The sequence below is a fragment of the Anomalospiza imberbis genome, chromosome 6 (assembly GCF_031753505.1).
Source record: "Anomalospiza imberbis isolate Cuckoo-Finch-1a 21T00152 chromosome 6, ASM3175350v1, whole genome shotgun sequence".
NCBI lineage: Eukaryota > Metazoa > Chordata > Aves > Passeriformes > Viduidae > Anomalospiza > Anomalospiza imberbis.
The window spans coordinates 32,473,518-32,492,807 of NC_089686.1; the positions used below are offsets into that span (position 1 = coordinate 32,473,518).

Genomic DNA, 19,290 nt, shown 5'->3' on the forward strand with positions numbered 1-19,290 from the left:
GGTAAAACAGACACCTGTGAGTATATGTATCACAGGAACGCATGAATTATGGCTTTAAAAAATTTTGAAAAGAAAATTGAAAATTATGCACACTGTCTTCTAACCACTCTCCTGCATCTCCTCCTTGCGTTCATAAAAACCTATTAAAAATGGGAAAAGAAAGGTAACTGGGTCAGACTGGTTGTTAGCTGCTGGTAGCCGGTCACTGCAATGCGGCAGGCAGCACACATCACACGGCAGCCTGTCCCAGCATTCACATCCACTGCAGCCCTTGGACGCACAAACGAGTTCTCAGTGCCATTTGTGACCACAGTAGAGGGAGCCTTGGTAGCTGTGTGCCACTAGAGGATGGGCGAGCAGCGCATGTGTGCTGACAGCAGCATGTCTGCTCACTGGCTGTCATGCAGCCAGTGGAACACAGCTTATGGAGAGTCGAGAGGTGCCCTGCCACTTGTGGGCCAGGCTGCAGCTGGGTAATAACCAAGCCAAGGCATCGCACTGTGATGTATTTTCAGGCTGCTTGATGGGCTGCAGTGCATGCTTGGGGCTGGGGCTCTGGCTCCTTTTCCCTGTGTTTCTGTTCAAATAAAAATCAGGAACCATGATCATCTTTTTCTTCAGGAGAATTGTAGCCCGATCTTTGCAGGCCCAAGGTGTTAACGCAAGTTTCAGGTGTTCGCACAAACTCTGGAGCACTTCTCTGAATTGCAGGCTGCCTTTGTTCAGGTGCCACACCATTCACAGAAACAGGAGCCCACACAGCTGCCCCCAGGACCCACTTGGGTGGTGCTGTGCCACCCAGGCTTTGAGGAAGGCTGAAGGAAGTCAGTACTGTCACTGGGCATGTAGCTCTCCTGCTGATACCCAGGCACAGTTTCTCCCACGTAGCATTGGGGAGGCATCATTTGCTAGAATTAAATATGTCCACCAGGGTAAAAGTTCAGGTTTGGACCTCTCTGAGGGGGGTCAAGCCGAGTGCCACTTGAACTTTTTTGAACCATAATATGTAAGGACACAAAAATAATAGTCCAAGAATCTTCAGAAGATGTGGGAACAATTCTTACTTTAAATACAAGTGCAATTTTCTCTAACCTCAGTGTCATGATTCAGCATTTCTAAAGTAAATAATTTACAATAACAAAGGCAAGAAACTAAGACATTTGTGTGGGATCAAGGTAAAAATGAATTTTGCAACATGAGAGAGATGAAAGGTAGATTATCATGGAAACAGAACATCTTGATCCTACCACTAAGGAAAAGCTGAATCCTTCACCACAAAACCTAGTCTGAGTCATTGTATAATGAACCAAGCATTGCTCACAAAAACTGAGCTCTGAGCTCTTTTTTTTAGATAATAAAACCAGTGCTGATATTTTTATATTGAGTTAATGGTCTTGAAGAAGAGCCACAAAACTGTACTTTGCTGTACAAACCCCTACTGAAGAGGAGAAGTAAATCTGGAGGGTAACAAAGAGATTCTGGATGCACTGTTTACTTATCATGTCATGACACACATACACCCCCCCAACCCCCACCTTACCACGATGCCCCCTGACCTCTTCTTTCCTCCCACACCAGCACCTAAACCCACTTGTGTGCTTGTTGGGGATTACAAGCTCTGTTCTCAGGGCTGTGGAGATTTACAGTAAGATTCAGAGAAAAGTAGAAACCCTCCTGCTCTCTCCTAGTGTTTGCCAGTTTTGCTAACACTGAGCAGGAGAATGCCAACATAGCTCAAATCTCAGCAGACCTTTACAGAGCTCGCTCAGTGTTTCTATCCACATTTTACAGCTGGAGAAACACGTTCAAAGGCAGGACCTTGACACTACCAGTGTGCTTTTACAGAATGGATTCAGCTGCCTCAGAATTAGCAAGATGAGCCCTGGCATAGGCAGATCTCCTTTCCTGGCAGCTGAGTCCCAAAGGCAGCTGAAAGCTCCCCTGTTTACAACCATCTCCCAGCAGTGCTAATGCTTCTGCTCTGGTACTACCAAAAGGGATTTCCATGGACATTTTGCCTGGGTGGGGTAAAAGGTTAAATGGTTTGCCCTGGACCAGTGTACAGGTTAGTGTCAGAACCAGGAAAGGTAGCTAAATCTCTGGCTCACACAGTTAAGGATGTGTGCAGACAATTGGGCTAGGAGCTTGTCATCACCTCTTATGAGGAAAGTGAAAGGGGGAGGCCTCTTGGAGAGTATTAGTGCTTTATTGCAGAGAGATATTACAAAAGATTGCACAGTGGAACATGTTCCAGAATCAGGAGGGAACTCAACCCTAAATCTTTTGATTCCTTTTGCAGCTGGAAACATGTCACAGCAGGATCCACTGCAGGTCCTAGTGCTGGAAAACAATGGAGATAAATGGTACAAGAAGGCTTTTCTCATACAAAAAACACACTTTTTTTTTTTTTTTTTTTTTTTTTTTTTTTTTTTTTTTTTTTTTTTTTTTTTCTAACATGAAATTGTCTTCACCAGGCCTCTCCCTAACACTGGAAGAACTGTGACGGGACGAGAATGAGTAGATGTGGCACGTGACACGAAGGTGGAATTCAACAGCCGATGGAAAAGATGTTGATCTAAATTATACTTCACTTTAAGGCTGTATGACCCTTTTCCTTACCCTTTGACTGGACTTTCTGAATGCTTCCGATACAGATTTCCATACTTGAACCGCAATATTTCAGACACTGCAACTGTAAAACTCAGTGAGGAGCAGCCTGAGAGCTTGACTCCCTCACCTTGAACCTCCTTGGATGTGGTCAGGGCGTAGCCAGCCACTGATGTGTGAAAGCCAGCATTTGCTTGCTCACTCATTTGCTTTCAACCTCCACCCCCCATAGCCATTGAAATGTTGCTTTTGGCAAGAACTGGGGCACAGGGGAGGGACAATTACCAGGAGCACTCATTGTTTGCAGAATGTTTTTCTTAATGCCTTAGAAAAAAAAGAGAAAAGGGTCAGGTTGAAAGGTCAGCCGACCTTTTTGTTTTCTTTGGAATGAGAGATTCAAACTCTTCAGAAAATGTTTTATTAGCTCTTCTGAATTTCACTTTCTGCAGAAGTTTTCTCTCCAGGCGATGTTTAGAGGCACCAGCAAGGAGTGCTCACGCTCATCAAGCTGAAGGTGATTTAAGGAGAAGGACAAGATCTGCACTTTAGGTAATGGAAAGCAATTCTTCGCTTCAAGTTTTGTTATGAAAGAAAAAACCCACTTGCTTGCTGAGGAAGGAGGAGCTTGGAGAGCGAGCAAAGGGCTGTGGAGTCAGTTTTACATTAGCCCTGGTCCGCATTCACCGGAGACTCCTCCGTTTGACTGAGCCACCAGCTAGTCACTCACACCAGGGGCACTCGCAGTCTCCGCACAGATAGCGAATGTTTCTCGGACAAGCCCGCGCAAGTGGCATTTCAGCATTTCAGCATTTCAGCATTTCAGCCTCCGGAGCGGCGTGGCAGCCGAGGGCATGGTCGAGTCCTGGGAAGGGGGCACAACTGCGGGCTGGCATTGAGTGCAGCGGTGCTCCGGCTCTGCCTGCGTGACCCCTTTTCTCCCTGTGGAAAAACACAGAAAATGAGATTCCTCTCCTTTGTGAAGGGCTTTCAAACCTGATGACAAAAGGCAGTATTCAGAGCTGGAAACTATTATTGTTCTTCTCTAGGGGCATTCAGTCCAGGACAGGTTGGAGATTCAGCAGTAAATGAGGATAAGAAAATGCCATTTACTATAGCATATATGTGAAATAAAAGACTTCATTATCTTCATTTTGGTAACTTTTATTACTGCCTTATATTTGGCAAAGTGTATTTCTAAGACAATCCAGGTAGTTCTGTTCATGCTAATGGCTCTCAGGCTGATTTCTACTTTTTCATTTTCAGAGCTGCGGTCATTGAGATGTAAAAGACGTGGGCACCAAAAAGAGATGTTCCTGAAATTAGGGTCATCAGAATAGTGTGGGGCCCTCAGGAATGGAGTTCAGACCACCATCTTCTCACCGTGGATGTATGAGTGAGAAGAGAGTGGTTTAGCGTACAGTCTGTCTTGATCAGCAGACTGAAAAATCTTGAGTTTTGCATTCATACTTCTCAAATGCTTCACACCAGGAGCAAGCATCACTTCCCCCTCCACCTGTACTCCAGCACACAAGTGCCAGGCCTACCTGATATATTGCTAACAGGTTTACAGCTGATTGCGGGGATGTGAGTTGCAAACACAGACATGTCTGTGCATGGCAGTGAGCAGCCCCATGTCAGAGATCCAAGAAGCAGGTCTAAATAAACCAGGGTAACACTGGGTGCAGGAATTAGCTCAGCTCTTGGAAGCAGAAGAGCTGTATCAGCAGGGCATCCATGCTGGAGGTAGCCCAGATGATAAACCTGCTACCTGAGGCTGCTGCAGTGCTCATCCAACATGGCTCTGGGCTGCCAAGCTCCAAGGCAGTGGTCTTTGGGTGTGGGAGAGAGTTCAGGGGCTGCAACACCACAGGTCATGAAGCAACACAGACACCTTTTCTTTGGAGCTGGGAACAGAGGGGATAGCTTACTATGGTCCCTTCCTATTTACACCTCCTTCATCAGTGTGTCTGGGTGACAATTTTGTCTTGCTCAGGAAGAGCAGTGGCTCCCCATGGGTTCCAGCCAACCTCCAGAGCAAGCCATCAGGAGGACTTTACATCCTCAGCAGAGCTCCTGCCTCTGGACTCAACGGCCAGCTCAGAAGACAAGCCCAGTCACAGCTTCTCTCCAAAGAAGCAATTCTTGCTTCCTCACCCAGAACAACACTGCCCTGCTGTGTTGCCTGTGCAGTGCCACCAAGCCCTGTTTCCCCACGGGTACCAGACCCTCTGGGTGCTGCACAGGACAGGGATGGTGCAGGCTCATCCTCTGTAGTTTCACCAGACAGGCATTTTGGTCAGCTGCCAGGGTTTGGGATGGCAGTTTGATCCTGCAGAATTAACCCATGGATTACAGATCGGAGCAGCGTGAGTTTCAGAGATAGGCACCCTACATGAATCCGAGCGACAAAACCAGAGCCCTGACCCTCTCCTCAGGCAGGGCAACCAACGCCCTGGCAGCTCGGCGAGCAGGCGGGCTCTGTTACCTAATCTCCAGCTGTGGGCTCCGCGCCGTGCCAAGTCTCCTTTGGCTCTGTCTAGTAATAATCGTTTCTGGAGTCCCGCCAGGGCCTCCTGCCAGTTCCAGTCACACTCTACTAATGCGAGAGGCAGAGTTTATTAATTCATCGCCAAGGCCCATTGTCTGGGACACTGCCTGGCTGTTTATTTACTCCAATATGGTCTGTATTTACTCAGACAGAGCAAGCGAGGGGACTTTGTTTAACTTTGCAAGACCTTCTGCTGGAGGAGACATGTGACCTTATGCAGAACTTCAGATAAATATGCAGAGCTCGGGAAGGACCTTTTTTTTTTCAAGTGTGGCCTCAAATAACACCGGTAGCCAGTATTGACAAACTGTAGCAAAGTCTAATAAAGGAAAGGAAAACATAATAGAGTTCTCATTTGAAATACATTTGTGAGTGTTTTGAAGATAAAAGCAGAAAAACAAGCACGTACCTTAGGACTGAGGCCACGAGATAGGGATTTACAGCAACGGGAAAGGGCTTTGCCTACAGAAAGGCACAAGTCAAGACATGTTAACCTGAGGCCACCCTCCCCTTTCCACCGGCCTCAGCAGCGTGAGGCTGCAACCGGAGGTGACAGGAGCCTCCTGCTGAGGACATGTCATGGCACCTGATGGTAGCATGCTGGCTGTCATACCGAGGGGCACACAAGAGGACCGATTGTAAAGCCCATTAAAGCTTTGTCAGTCAGGAGAGTGTTTTTTCCAGGTAATCCTGCTGTACTGGCATAACCCTTGGTGTGAATTACTCTTGGACTAAACGTGTCTTCTGCTAATGTAATAGAAACTGATGATTAAATATGATGTTTTCTTCAGCAAGAAAACCTGTTTAAGGAACTCCTGTCTTCTTGTTCTTGCTCTCACTTCACACTGTTCTCAGTTGCACCTTCATTTGTTGTGAAATTGTGCTGTGAACTGAATCTTTGCAAGAATCTCTATTTATAATATACTATATTTGCAGTCCTGGCTGAAACACCTTCATGTACTTGTATACTGGGCCAACTCAGTTCAGGGAAAGGCTACTGTATTCTTTAATTCCATGGTTTATTCAATGTGGTAGGAATTGTGCATGCATATATGTGTATATACAAACATACAACTACTTACATGCATGCGTGTATTTATAGAGACAATCCCCCTGGGAGTGGGGGTAGGGAAAAATACCATCTGAACAGTGCATGCTCTAGTCTGCCTTGTTTAAAGTCAGATCCTCAATGCTATTGTAACATGGTTTTGTATTTAATTTCCTGTGTTTGTAACTCAAGCCAACTTCCAGTGTTGCTTGTGTGAGTGTCTGTTTGGGTTTCTCTGAGGGCCTTTCTTTTGTTGGAAAGTGTGAGGATTTTAACATAGCTGTTAACACCGCACTAAAAAGCCTGATCTTGTTTTCATTGGGGCAACAGCTAAATCACCCTTGTGCTGCAGTGGGAACGGTGCTGGTTTCAGTGTCCAGCATCATCTCCACACACTGGCCTGCTCTGTCTGGCACGGTACAGCCACCCCCGGGGAAGGTTTCGCTCCCTCTTTGCACCACTGTGAAAGACCTGCGTGTCTCAAGCAGCAGCCCAGGCTGTGACTGACAGAGCAGGTGGATTTAGTTCCTGCATTTCCAGTTTTCTTGTCTTTGATGGCCCCCACCTCTGCAGGGGGATGTGCAGGACACACTGCACTGGCTACCCCATGCCACTGCTTCATAGCTTTGTGCAAACCCACTAAATGTGCCCAGTTGTCAAGTCAGCATGGGAAAGGCCAAAGTGCTGCTCCCTTTGGCCTTGCCAGCGAGGCTTCTCTGGGCATGAACAAGGGCACTGCTTCCTCAGGCCACCCCTCAGTGTGCTGCACACTTTAGGGGACGAGGGACCTCAGAGCACTGATGGCACCACCCGTGGGAAACTGTTTTTGCCGGGGGGCGATGGTGTTTTCTGTGGCCGGCTGACCACGGCACCGCTTCCCTTTGGGGGTGCGGTGGCTTGAGCCCTCTCCCTGCCGTGGCACTCGCGGCTGAGCCAGGCTGCGGCACGGCCGCCCCCTCTGCCTGCTGCCAGCGGGGCTGTTGGCACTGCACGCTGCCATCCAGGGCTGCTGCCCTCCTCCACAGGCAGCGCTGCCTCTCCAACACACGCAGTGGCTGATACCGTCTGTTTGTTTACTGGAGAAGTTTTGCAATGGAGCGTGAAGAGAGGGATACAACCTCAGGGTACCACACGTCGTGTGGGGTAGTGCCAAAGCCAGGGGCAGGTGACGGGTGGGTTTGTGTCTCTGTGCAGAACAACACCCATTGCCTTCCCTGGGTTTTCCTTTCCTCCGTGGTGGAAGGAGGAAGGTGCAGTAGAAGTTCAGGATGCTCAGGATAATCTTCTGATACGTATTGTGAGGGCCATGTTATTCTTCTGTGAACTGCATACTCCCAAAATGGTTAGAAATGAGAGGATCAGCTGTTGGGAAGTGGGTACCTGGGCTGGGCAGAGCCCAGCATTTCTTTGCCAAAGCACACCATCACTGTCACTCCTCCCAAGGGCTCATACTAACACCTGCCTGCTGGTTCAATTGTAAGAAGAGATGCCTGGTATTTTCTGTGAAGGGTTCCCATATATATGTTCTATACCAGCCCACTTCAGTCCAGAGTAGTGAATTTTCCATGCTTTTGGGGCCTGGGGCTGGTATTCCCCAGTGGTTTATTTGGAGTAGCATGTGAGTCCTAGAGGATGTGTAATCTTATGTTGACCATTGGGCCTCATTTGTGTATTTTTAAAGTTAATTTTTAAACACTGACCTAGAGCTCTGTATCCATTTAAAAATAATCCAAATTATAAATAAACAGACTGCCTAGCATGGGCTTGGAATAATAAATCAGGAGAAAAACAATTAAACACAACAGAAAAAAAAATTGGTCTTGAGAGAAAACAGACATTGAAAGAAGAAAAGGCACACCAATATATATTCTAGAGGGAGAAGGAGAAGTAATACAAGACTGAAAGAAAAAAAAAAGGTAAAGAAAATTCACGTGCTTAAAAACTTTTAAAAAAGAAGGATTAAATTCAGGCAATTAATAATGCAGCATTAGCACAAACATCTCTGTTAGGCTTAATTACAATAGATTCATCTTAATGAAAAGTCAATCCTCTAAGCAGCTCTTAATATTCACCTTCACTGCTTGTACCTGCTAACTGAGCCTGTAGCTGTATCACATCAAAGATTATACACAGCTGAGCTTTCCCCTCCCCAAGGGGCTGGTGAAGGCAGCCTGGCCATGGGGGCAGAAGGCAACCTAGGGGCAAGGGCACCCCAGCAGCCGTGATGAGGAACAGGGGACCCATTGCCCTCCTGTGCAAGTAGCCCAGGCTGTTTGCTGCAGATAGGGGAAGGAAAAAAGCAAGAGTGGCTTTTCACTTGGCCAGCTGATCTTTATTACCTCTGAGTTTGGTGACACAGGCAATGGTATTTGGTTCTCACTTGAGGAAGCACGTTAGGCAGTGGTGTGTGTGGGAGCCATTTGCTGGCACTGTGACCCGTTCACTCATGGGCCTGAAGTGCCGTACCTATTCACAGTCTGTTTATTCTGTATCATCTCTCTGGCAGCAGCCAACATTTCTTTTTCCAGAAGATGCAAGAAGTCTTCTATACTGATCTGTCCTGGAGAAAATTGCTTCACTGTTACCAATAACAAGAGTTTGATTTATGTTTTTCATATCACATCTCTAATTTAATGTTGAAAGTCAATGTTCTTGCACAGGACTATCTAGCTTCATTTACTCACTCTTGGACACAGTGATGTGGCAGTAAGCCTGCTGATTAATTACATACTGTATCTGAAAAATGAAGGCAGTGCTTAGGTGGCCCAGCACACCACTGGACCAGCAGAGGAGTGGTGAAAATAGACGGCCACCATGGCACTAAGGAGAGTGAAGTCACCTCCATCCCTCCTGAGACACAGACACTCACTGCAGATGTGCAGACACAATGCCAAACTCTGGGCATTTTGGTAGACCAGTGGGGCTGGGAAGCACAGGGCATCCCTTGTGTGCCAGGACTGGCATTCCAAAAGCAGCCATCAGGCTCCATATAAAAGAGCACAGAGGCCTCACTTCTCTTGAGCAAGGCATGCTTGGTGTACACTGCTGCTGTAGTAAGACCAGAAGGGGGCCTGGTGGCTGTATTGGTCTGTAATCCACTCATCTATGAATCCTGTGATTTCAATGGCTACAGCACTGCTTCTGCCTTCACTTTTCTATCTCTTCCCCTCTTCCAGGCAGAAAGCCTGGTACCTCCAGTTGCCCTAAGCTTCAAGGACCAGTCCAACTCTGGAGAGATCCATGGTATCTCCAGCATATCCTGCACTAAACCTCCAGGCTTGTGTCACAGAATGGTTTAAATGTTCACAGAGCACACACTGAATACAACACATAGCATGCAGACCTTCCCCAGCACCTTAAAACAAGTGACAGCACAATATGTAAACCTTGGTGACAGTAGTGAATGTCACCAGCATTTCCCCACCTTGGCTCCACTACACTGCAGAAGAAGCTCTGAGCTGAGCTCAGGCAGGAGGAGGTCCAGAACCCATTTCCAAAAGCTCGTAGTCTGTCCTGTGAATCACAGAGCCTTTCTGTGTACTGGTGCCACAGCTTACATGAGCATGTTCCTCACTTTCTGACTCATTTTTCTAACCTTCCTGCATGGGCCAGTGGGTTTACCTGACCCAGGCTCATCTCTGTAGCTTCCACTTTCAGCACCTCTGACCCTTCCCTCTGCAGTCAGGGGTTTCCCTATCTTTCTGTGAAAGAGCAACTTGCTCTCCCAGTTTTGACTAAGCATCCCAGGGAGTCATCCCAGGGAGTTTCCAGCTGTAAGATCTGCCAGGAATATACACTATTTCAAGGAATATACACTATTGTGTCCTAGATCACACCTGACAGGGATGTGAAGCAGTAAAGGCCAGAGGGGTTTGCCCATATCCTGGGTATTCCATGAGACACCACTTCCCCCACCCCCACCCCCACTGCTGCAAGCAAGGGAATTCCAAGTGGGATGAAGATAGGTGCCTCCTGGCTCCCATCCTCTTCACACACGATGTAGGTGGTGGTTTAGGCTGGGTTTTCAGCACCCCATCAGTGGGTTATAAATTGCTAGGAACTAGAAGACTTGCTCTGGGTGACAGAAACTAAGCCAAAGTGACAAAGCTTCAATTTAAGTATTCCAGACAAAACCCTTACATTAGATGGGATGAATCATGAGTTAAACACTATTTGTAAAACACTTTGGGATCCTTCCTGCATTTCAAGTGAGCTGCACGGTATAGCCACCTTTCCCAAATATTTAACCAACAGCCCTGACAGGAGCAAACATCCAAAGATTTGCTCATGTGATGCCTGCAGTTGTGAGGCTACCAAAGCACTTGGCAGGCTGAAGGGCAAACAAAAGGGGCAAATGGCAAGTGCAGTCCATTTGTGGTTGGTTCCTTCTGGAAAGCAGTGACCTGCCTGTCCCAGCACAGTGCAGCATCTTGGACATAATAACCCAAAGCATGAATGGCAGTGATTTGCATCAAGGAATGGTCTCCACAATATCCACAGGGATATTTATGTCTGACTAAACAAACACTGCCATACGTGGTGCATTTAGCACTAAGTAATTCCAAAGGGAGGCTGGAAGCAAAGATTCTCAGGCACCTGAGAGGATGCCAACACTACAACATAAAGGCATGGCCAGAGACTTTGTAGCTCTGCAAGAGCTAGCTTTAATTACCTAGCTCAGGTACTGATAATGCAGCACAGATTAGCTGCTCAAATATTTAGTTGTCTTGGGCCAGTTTTCCATCCAAGGCTGAGTCTCACATCACTATGGGTAGACTGCAAGTTCTGACAGAACTTGCCTAAACAAACTCCACCACTGTCCTGGAACAGAAGGGCTTTTCAGTCTTTCACTTCTCAATCAGTGACTGGAAGCTGGTATGCCATGCAAACAAGTACAAAGCAATCCAAAATTCCCACCACGCCACCAAGCTCTTCCCTTTTTTTCTTGAGAATGCTCCACAGGAACTTTTGCTGAAGTTTCATGAAAAGCAATCACAGGCAGGCTGCCCTTTCCATCCCCGGCCTTGTGGAGCATTTGATGTCCATACCTCTGGCATGATGCAAGTGATGCCTTCCATGGATGCTCCTGTCTGGCCAGCACGTTGTTTGCAGATGGATGTGCAGGCTGAGGGCTGTGGAGCCAGGATCAGCTGGCTGAATGGATTGCTGAAGCTACTCTTGCACAAGGACCAGGGGGTTTTGGGTGGCAAAAGCAGGGGGTGAAGCCCTGCAGTGGGCCAGCTGGGGCAGAAAAAATGTGGTTTCAGCATTCACAGAACACACCAGAGTAATAAATAACTGCTACAAACGGTTGAACTGCAGACTCCACATACCTGTAACATGGTAATGTTTTGAAATGAACGGCCTCTGGAAACACTGAGTAAACAGGTCAGGTTTGGTGACTTCACATATTGGAGAGATAAAAATTACACATTGCAGAATGAGGAGGAGCCAAATTCCATTCTTTGCTGACATCCAACCAAAGGCAAACATGGCAGCACAAGCTCCATGCTCACAGGGATTCAAAACTAGGCCTTTCGCCACAGCTTCCAAGCACCTGCTATCTCTGTTATCTTCTTAGAGGAAAGGATCAGGGCTTATTTTTCTGTATTTCCAGCTACCTTTACTAGGGATCCAAGTGACTTAGTTTTCTAGCACAGACAGCAAGAAGCAGTTATTTGCTGGGTCAGCTTTAGATCCCTGGCTTCTATATGAATCTCTCACTGGGCTACTTCTATTCTCAAAGAGCCTTCTAAATAACATATACAGTTTCAAGCCAAAAGGGAATTATGCTGTCCAGGCAGCTGTGGTTTATTTGTGTCAAGGTGGGGGCACTAATGTGTATTTGGCCATTCAGAATCACAATTCTTTCAACGTCTTCTAAATCTCAGCTTCATCATTCCTACAGAAACAGTGTCTGGTAACTATTCCAACACCTTAACTATTAAGTTGCTGGAATTGCTTTCTTCTTTCCCTGCCTTTCTGTATGCAATTTTTTCTTCCAGCAGGTTAAAAAAAACACATGCTCATAATTTCCCATCCAAGCATCAATATGATAAAGCTTATATGCATGTTAAATGATGTTAAAAGTTGAATGCAAAATTATATCTTTCAAAAGGTGATGTTTTTATGCTGCTATCATTTCTCCCACTAATATTTCCTTCTGTTCTCTAAATGTTCTTTCCTTAAAGCTTTCATTCTGTGGCCCTGCCAAACTGTCTATATTTTCTTAAATTCTCATTTCCTCTGGCACACGTTTCTTGCTTATAGTTACAGTAACTAAAAAAAAAAAAAGACAGAAAAAAGATTTTGCACAGAGCCCAATTTCCAGTATGTAATCTTCTTTCTCAGTATTGCTTCACCACCCTTTTTATTCTCATGTTTCTGATTGCTGCAAACTTACCTGTTAGGTTTGGAAATTATTAATTCACTTCATTTTCAGAGCTGTTAGAAAGAACTGAGCAAGAAGCATCCTGGTCTGATGCCTTTTATAAATTTCTGCTTGCTGTGCAAAGGCTGAATTTATGCTTTGTTCTTGCTGGTTACTTGGGTGCTGCATCTCTTCCCTCTTACACCTCACTCCATTTTTTACAGCACCAGGGGTTTTCTGTTACTTGGTCTCCCCCTTCCTTCCTTCCCTACTCCCCGCTATGAACTGGGGAGTAGCTGTGTGTCTTAACAACATCTAAGGCTAATTGCTGCAGTGGATACTCAGCTTTCAGGGATTCAGTGCACCAGGTTGGATAGAAAGATGTTTTGCAATGCAGGATTGCTTTGGGCTGTATGAGTATTCCCTCCTTACACAGGACGTGGCAGTAAAACAGTATTAGGAAAAAAGCAGTGAAAGTAGCACCATGAATGAGGCGAATGACCAAATATTTAATTTACAATAGTACGAGAAGCAGCAATTTCCTCCAAGATGCTTTCTAAAGTACTCTGATTTGTCACAATACTATGGAGAAATAAGTATTTCTCAGTCATTCTTTACAGAGATAAAGTGAGTCATTAAGATGTTGTTGCCCAGACTTCCAAAACAAGTTCATATTTTGTGCATTGAGTTCTCTGTGTGCTTACCATAATTGCAGACTTAATCACAGTAGGGATACACACATGTAGAGGGGTCATAGTCAGGGACACTCCCTTTTCCCTGAAAACACTGCATCCATGCTGGTGGTGAAGTGAGGAAGGACCTCAGCATCCAGCTCCCTCAGGCTTCACGAAGACCTACATGGCTTTCACTAATCTACAGCCAGGATTTGTAGAAGACTTTGCTTGTATCAGTCTCTTTCAACATGCAGGAAAAATTAGTGATGAGTTGATGTTATTTTCCTAGGAAGAGTAAGAGGAGGAACATAACAAAAGCAGCTGCAGCAAACCAAGACTACCTGTGACAAAGCAAAGAGCAGAGGACAGCCTCTAAGGGGAGCAGGGAGATAAGCAATAGGAGAAACAGGAGATCATAATTTTTCACTTCATCTGAAACTGTAAGTCTCTCCCTCCTTTAAAACATCAGGAAGTCTGGCATCCACTACACACTTCTTTCAGCCAAGACAGCTTTCCCTCCCTGATGCTGTTTTGCGAGGTAAAAGAGCAGGTGACAAGAGGCTGTTGCATGACTTAGTCAAAATGAGACCTTGCTGCCCCTTGGAAACCGAAGTGTGCATGGACAGCCCTTTGCTCCTGATATCTTTTAGACACGCACCACGGCTTTTTGTAGCGACCGAAGCATCAGAGCTGCTGGCTTTGAGCTGGTGTGTTTTCACTCCTGGGGGGAGGAGTGCTGTTCATGAAGCCTGCTCTGGGATTGTTTACGTTCTGTCAGAAAGCTGCTTCTGTCAGGAAAGTCTCTCCCCACCATCCATCTCAAATATTTTCAGTAAGCTCTTCTAATCAAGAAATATTAGGAAACAAGTCCAAAAGCCAGAGTTAAATCACACTGCTCTACCTAAAAGCAAAGAATATTTGTTTTTGTCTGTATTTCAATACCTTTTGCCCTGGTGATGAAGGAGCTGATCCTGTTTTCAATTTTACATGTACTTATCTTGCTGACTTGAACTGTTGCAGGTAGAAGGGGATGCTCTGAGCTGGGAATTACTTAACAATAGCATCTCCTTTTGGAGACAGAGCAGGAAATCCCTTTAGGGTTGGGTTTAAAAAAGGTGGTAAAGCATAAAGAGAAAGCAAAAACAACCAGCAAAGCCCCCCAAGGTGAATCGTCCCTGGCTGCAAGCCTACAGTACAAAGTTGTGCTCTGATAAAATCTATTACTTTATGAGCGGGCTACCTTTAAATGTTTTTGAGTCAAACATCCTTAAGCCATTTTCCTCTAACTCTGTGATATTTCTGTTTAGATAAAATACACTGTAAAGAAAGGCCAACATCCCAGGATGTGAGTGACTTGTGAGGGCACTTGCAAGCAAATCTCAGGAGACACCACTGGGAGCTGAGGAGCAGAAGTGCTTTGGTGGCTCTTGTAGGATGACCTATAGTGACTATTCAGAACCCTTCTTGAGAAGACCAGGCTTCTGGTGTATTCTTGATGCGGAGTGAAAGCTTTTGATAACTCTATAGGAACTTGGCGTCCGTGCATTTTTCTCCCTCTCTGGATAAAGTCTTGGCAGCTGCTCAAAGTCTATTTTAAACAAAGCCAGTGATTTCTGGAGAGATGGAAAACACATGAAGGGCACAGTGAAAAACAAGCAGAAAATCTGACTGCAGGACAGTGGGAAACAAAAGTGATAAAGAACACTGCTTCCTCCTCCTCCTCCTCCTCCTCCTCTTCTTCCTCCTCCTCCTCCAGCAGGGCAAAGTACCTTGCACTACACACTGCCACACCAGGGTTTCTCACTACTCTGCCATCATGGGTCCTGCTCAAAACTCAAGAGCTTTTCTCTGCTGAGCTCCCCTCCCCTTGGTGGTGACCCATGCTGCCCTGCCTTTGTGCCCAGCACCTGGGTGGTGTTGGTGACAGCAGGTGGCTCTCAGGGCAGAAAAATGGGAGCATGGGACACAAACAGTAATGCAAAGGCCTGATCCATTGCAAAAGCTCTGGTAACCAAAACAAAAATAAGTTATCTACAAAGAATGCAATTATGGTCAAAGCCATACCTCTGACCTAGGGCCAAAAAAGTGTTGTTTATAACTGTCAGTTTGTAGAGAAATGAACCTGTAATTTATGTATGTTGAAACATTATAATTTTTGATCTAAGAAGCCTCCTTTCCTGTTGAAAATCCTGGTAATTTAGTCTGGTCACTTGGATGATGGGGGATATCCATGCAAACCCCTTTACTAAGGTCAGTTTAAGGCATTACACATAAGCACAGTGCGCCCAGTGGGACATGCCTGGGCCCAGTGACCTGCCCGGGCTGCGTCCCTCCTGCTCCTGGGAGGAAGGGCTGCCCAGGGCTGGGCCCTGGGAACTCCAGCAGGCCAATAGCACACACAGGCAACTAATATGGCCTCACATCTATCTCTAAGTCCTGCCTACACAATCCATATGATCAACTGCCTCCACTGCTTCCCATATGCACACAAGGTTGCTGTTACATGCTGGGTAGTCTCTGTTTGCACGGTAACCTCTCTGGGACAGGGAGGCTATCTTTGCTTTGTTTTGGAAGGCACCCAACTTGCTCTCAAGCATTCAACAGGCAGTCAAGAAATGATTCAGATGGAGAAGCAGAAACATGGCTTGCCTGGGCTTGACAGCATTTCTTTATCAGTTCCCTGTTCAAATCAAATTAGGCTGGCAAGGACCGAAAGAAGTGACTGTCTAGAGACTGTTTAGTAGCCCCCAAAAGCTGTTGCTGTTTTGTTATTTTGGTACAATACTTTCAGGAGATGTCCACAATAAAAAAAAAAAAATACTATCACATCTGCTACTGATTGGTGTCCTTAGAAGCCATCCCAAAAGACAGATCAAGGACTGAATAAGCATGAAAACTTTGGAGAGAGGTTTAGATGAAGGGTAAGATATATTAGGTTTGGCAACACTATAACCTACCACAAATTTAAAAATTGTGAGTCACTCAAAAAAAAAAATCAAAACAAAACCAAAACACTAAAAACAAGACTAGAGAATGTTTTTAAAAATACTGTTTTGGTTTTGTTCTGTCTTTTCATTTCCAATTCAACCTGCCCACTCCTGGGTCCTTGTCTGTTTACCAACATTGCCAACACTCCAAAATGTCTTGCAAGCAAGACAGCTTTGTTGAAAATCGAACATCAGAAATCTTGCTGCTATTCTTGGCTCTGGGAGCAGATTGTGGTCTGGTGGTTACAAGCATCATGGCCAGCTGAAACACACCCATGTTTGGGTCATCTGTAAGACATGAACCATGGATGTCTGGTTGCAAGAGCATGAATTTCCAACTTAAGGGCGAATGAATCAGATGCTAACACAGAAGTAGGAACAAGGTCAAATTGCTTCATGAAATTCTCTTGCAGAAGTGTGATAACACAAAATGTAGAAGGCCCTAATTTGGGTTTTCCTTTTAAAAGGATATGTAGCAAGTAGCTGAGATGCAGTTCTGTGAAACAGAGAGCTGAGTCACATTCCATGCTTTGCTCAAAGAGTTCTCAAGTATCTCTGTTAAGTGGACCAAAGCCTTACTCTAGGGCTAGAAATGCTGAAAGACACCAGGTGCTGGAACTGAAACTACATCTGACAAGGGCCTGCCTAGGCTGATGTCTTTTAGAAACTTCTTTCCCCCTGGACTGTCAGGAGGTAAAATTGTATAATCAACATAGAAATTCCAGAAGTAAGGGACAAAACCACATTCTATGTGACAGCTGACAACACCAGCATAGCACAAAGAAGTCTGCGCTTGAGCTGCTTGTATGGTGTTTGACTGAAGATAAACAGAAGTCTTGGAACTTCCCACTGACATTCCCACTTACCATGAAATTTTTTTTTAAATGGTATCAAAAAGGTAAGGCACCTTTGCTTATGCACTTTAAGGGCACAGATTCTAAAATGAGCAAGCGATGACCCATTTTTAAATCCACTTAGGGCATGCTTTTACTCTAGATAGAGTACACATTCCTCTACCTCCTCTGGTAAACGTACAGAAAAGTGTTGAACCTTTCAGTACAGCCAATTAATCACTAGTTGGCAAGATGAAGAAGTGCTCTGGACAAGTACCAACTCGAAGGAGGAAAAAAAAAAGAGACATTAGAGACCGTATCTTATCTCAGACAAAGAAGTGCAATGCACAGAAGTAATGTCCCATTATAGAGCTGTGTCTATTCTGAGATTAATGAAATGCACTACCCTCTTTTCCACAGTAATGAGCAAGGAGAAGCCTAAAAGGCAGTTAACATCCTAACTATTAATCTGCAGCACCAACTCTTAGGTTTCTCCACCAGCTCCACTGCCCTGAACCAGGTGTCTGAGCTGCCCCTCAGGCAATGTAGGATGCAGCAGCTGTCTAAGAGCAGAGAACATCATTGGTGCCCTCAGCAGGGAGACAGCTGGGAGGGCCATTGAGGCACAGAGATCATGAGAAGAGTGCCAATAAAACACTTCTCTCCAGATTTTGAATACCTCACAAGGAAGTCTCTCTCAACCTGGTTCAAAGATTGAACCCTCAAATTCAACTGACTGTAAACAGAAACACAGATTTTACAGTCACGCCATGCTTTTGCTAGCCCTAAGATGGTTGTATTCACTCTCTTTTCCTACTCTCTGGACTCCAAAATATCTGTGTTATAGATGTGACAGAAGGAGCTTAGAGCAACTCATCCTCACATGTGTAGGGCCCTCCTCTGGGAACAGAGAGCACCAGGCTCAGATCCTGTCTGGCGTTAGACAGTGACTCTGGGTGAGAGTTCAAATGAGAGTTGTTGGCTGACAGCAGAGAAAGGATCACCCTCCTCTGCATCTTTTGTGAACCTTGCTTTGGTGGCACACTTTGAAACAGGCTGCCCAACAGGTATCTCAAATGAGAGAGCCAGAAAAGCACCAGCTTGGTCCTGAGGCATTCAGTGCCTCCAGCAGAATTTTAGGATGGTGAGGAATGTGAAAACCCCTTCCAGGGTTAGGCAGCAGCTGAATGAGATTGTGAGGTCGGACTTCAGTTTCAAAAGGGATAGGTAAGCACCAATGCACCTTGCTAGATCTGATTTTGGGCCTCATGTTACAAGAGAACTTAAAACCAGGAGCAATAATCCCTTTGACCAACTTCCATCATCCTCTGTTGTATCCACTCTGATAAAGTGTCAAATTGGTTGACTGACTCCACACACCTTTAGTTAAAGATCACAACTGAGTGGGATGTTAGCAATTACAGGTCACATCTACCATGTTAAGAAGGGTTCAACTGTAGACGTGGCCTGTGGTAACCCCTTCTCCAGCGAGGGAAACTCCCCCTGGCCAACCTCACAGGCCGCTGGTGCAAAGATGGATATTCTGCTTTGGTTTGCCTTTTCCAAAGGGCAGGCAAGCAAACTACTGCAGAGGGAGCAAGGAGGGGATTGGTTCTATTTCTCTGGATGAGGAAGAAAACTTGACCTGAAGGAAAAGTGCCTAGTTCAGATGGAGGCATAAAGACCACATAATGTGGCATGAGCACATCAGCTCCAAATAACAGCTTACATCAACAAACATTTCTTTTTCTGGTAAATCCCTGACTGATTAAGTATTTGTTCGTCTTTGGGCACAACTCGAAGCACCGTTTAGATTCCCGTGTTATCAGCTCCCAAGAACCATGACTCACAATCATACAGGGAAGGAAGTGAAGGGGAAATGCTTTACTACATCCAACATTTCAGGAATGAATGTCATGTTGTTGTTACTAGTGTTACCCCAGGCAGGGATATTGTCATGCAGGGACACAGCCAGGCTGCCAGACCAGCAGTACTTGGGTGGTGGAGCCAGGTTTCTGTTCCCAGGTGAGCTGCTCCCAAGATATACATACCAAACCATCCTATTGGAGCCTCAGCCCTGAATCCCACAGGCTGCCAGCCCCACAAGGGGAGCCAGTGCCAGCAAGCAGGGGGTTTAGACACCTCAGAGAGCCTGAAGAATATCCTGGGTTATATGTCTTGTCCACTTTCCTACCCTCACTGAAGTCTTTGGTGGTCCCAGGC

General features: G+C 45.7%; 1 protein-coding gene across 8 annotated transcripts in view; it reads right to left on the reverse strand.

Moving 5' to 3' along the window:
* Positions 1–3,390: 3,390 nt before the first annotated feature.
* Positions 3,391–19,290, reverse strand: part of BMF (Bcl2 modifying factor) — a 44,248-nt gene continuing 28,348 nt past the window's right edge. For 7 of the 8 annotated variants that reach the window (XM_068193112.1, XM_068193110.1, XM_068193113.1 and 4 more), the window contains one exon: positions 3,391–3,546. In XM_068193112.1, the coding sequence (XP_068049213.1) occupies positions 3,411–3,546 (136 nt within the window). In that variant the 3' untranslated portion in view covers positions 3,391–3,410. Of the gene's footprint in view, positions 3,547–14,659; positions 14,861–19,290 lie in introns of those variants that run through there. The other variant, XM_068193114.1, reaches the window with a different exon arrangement.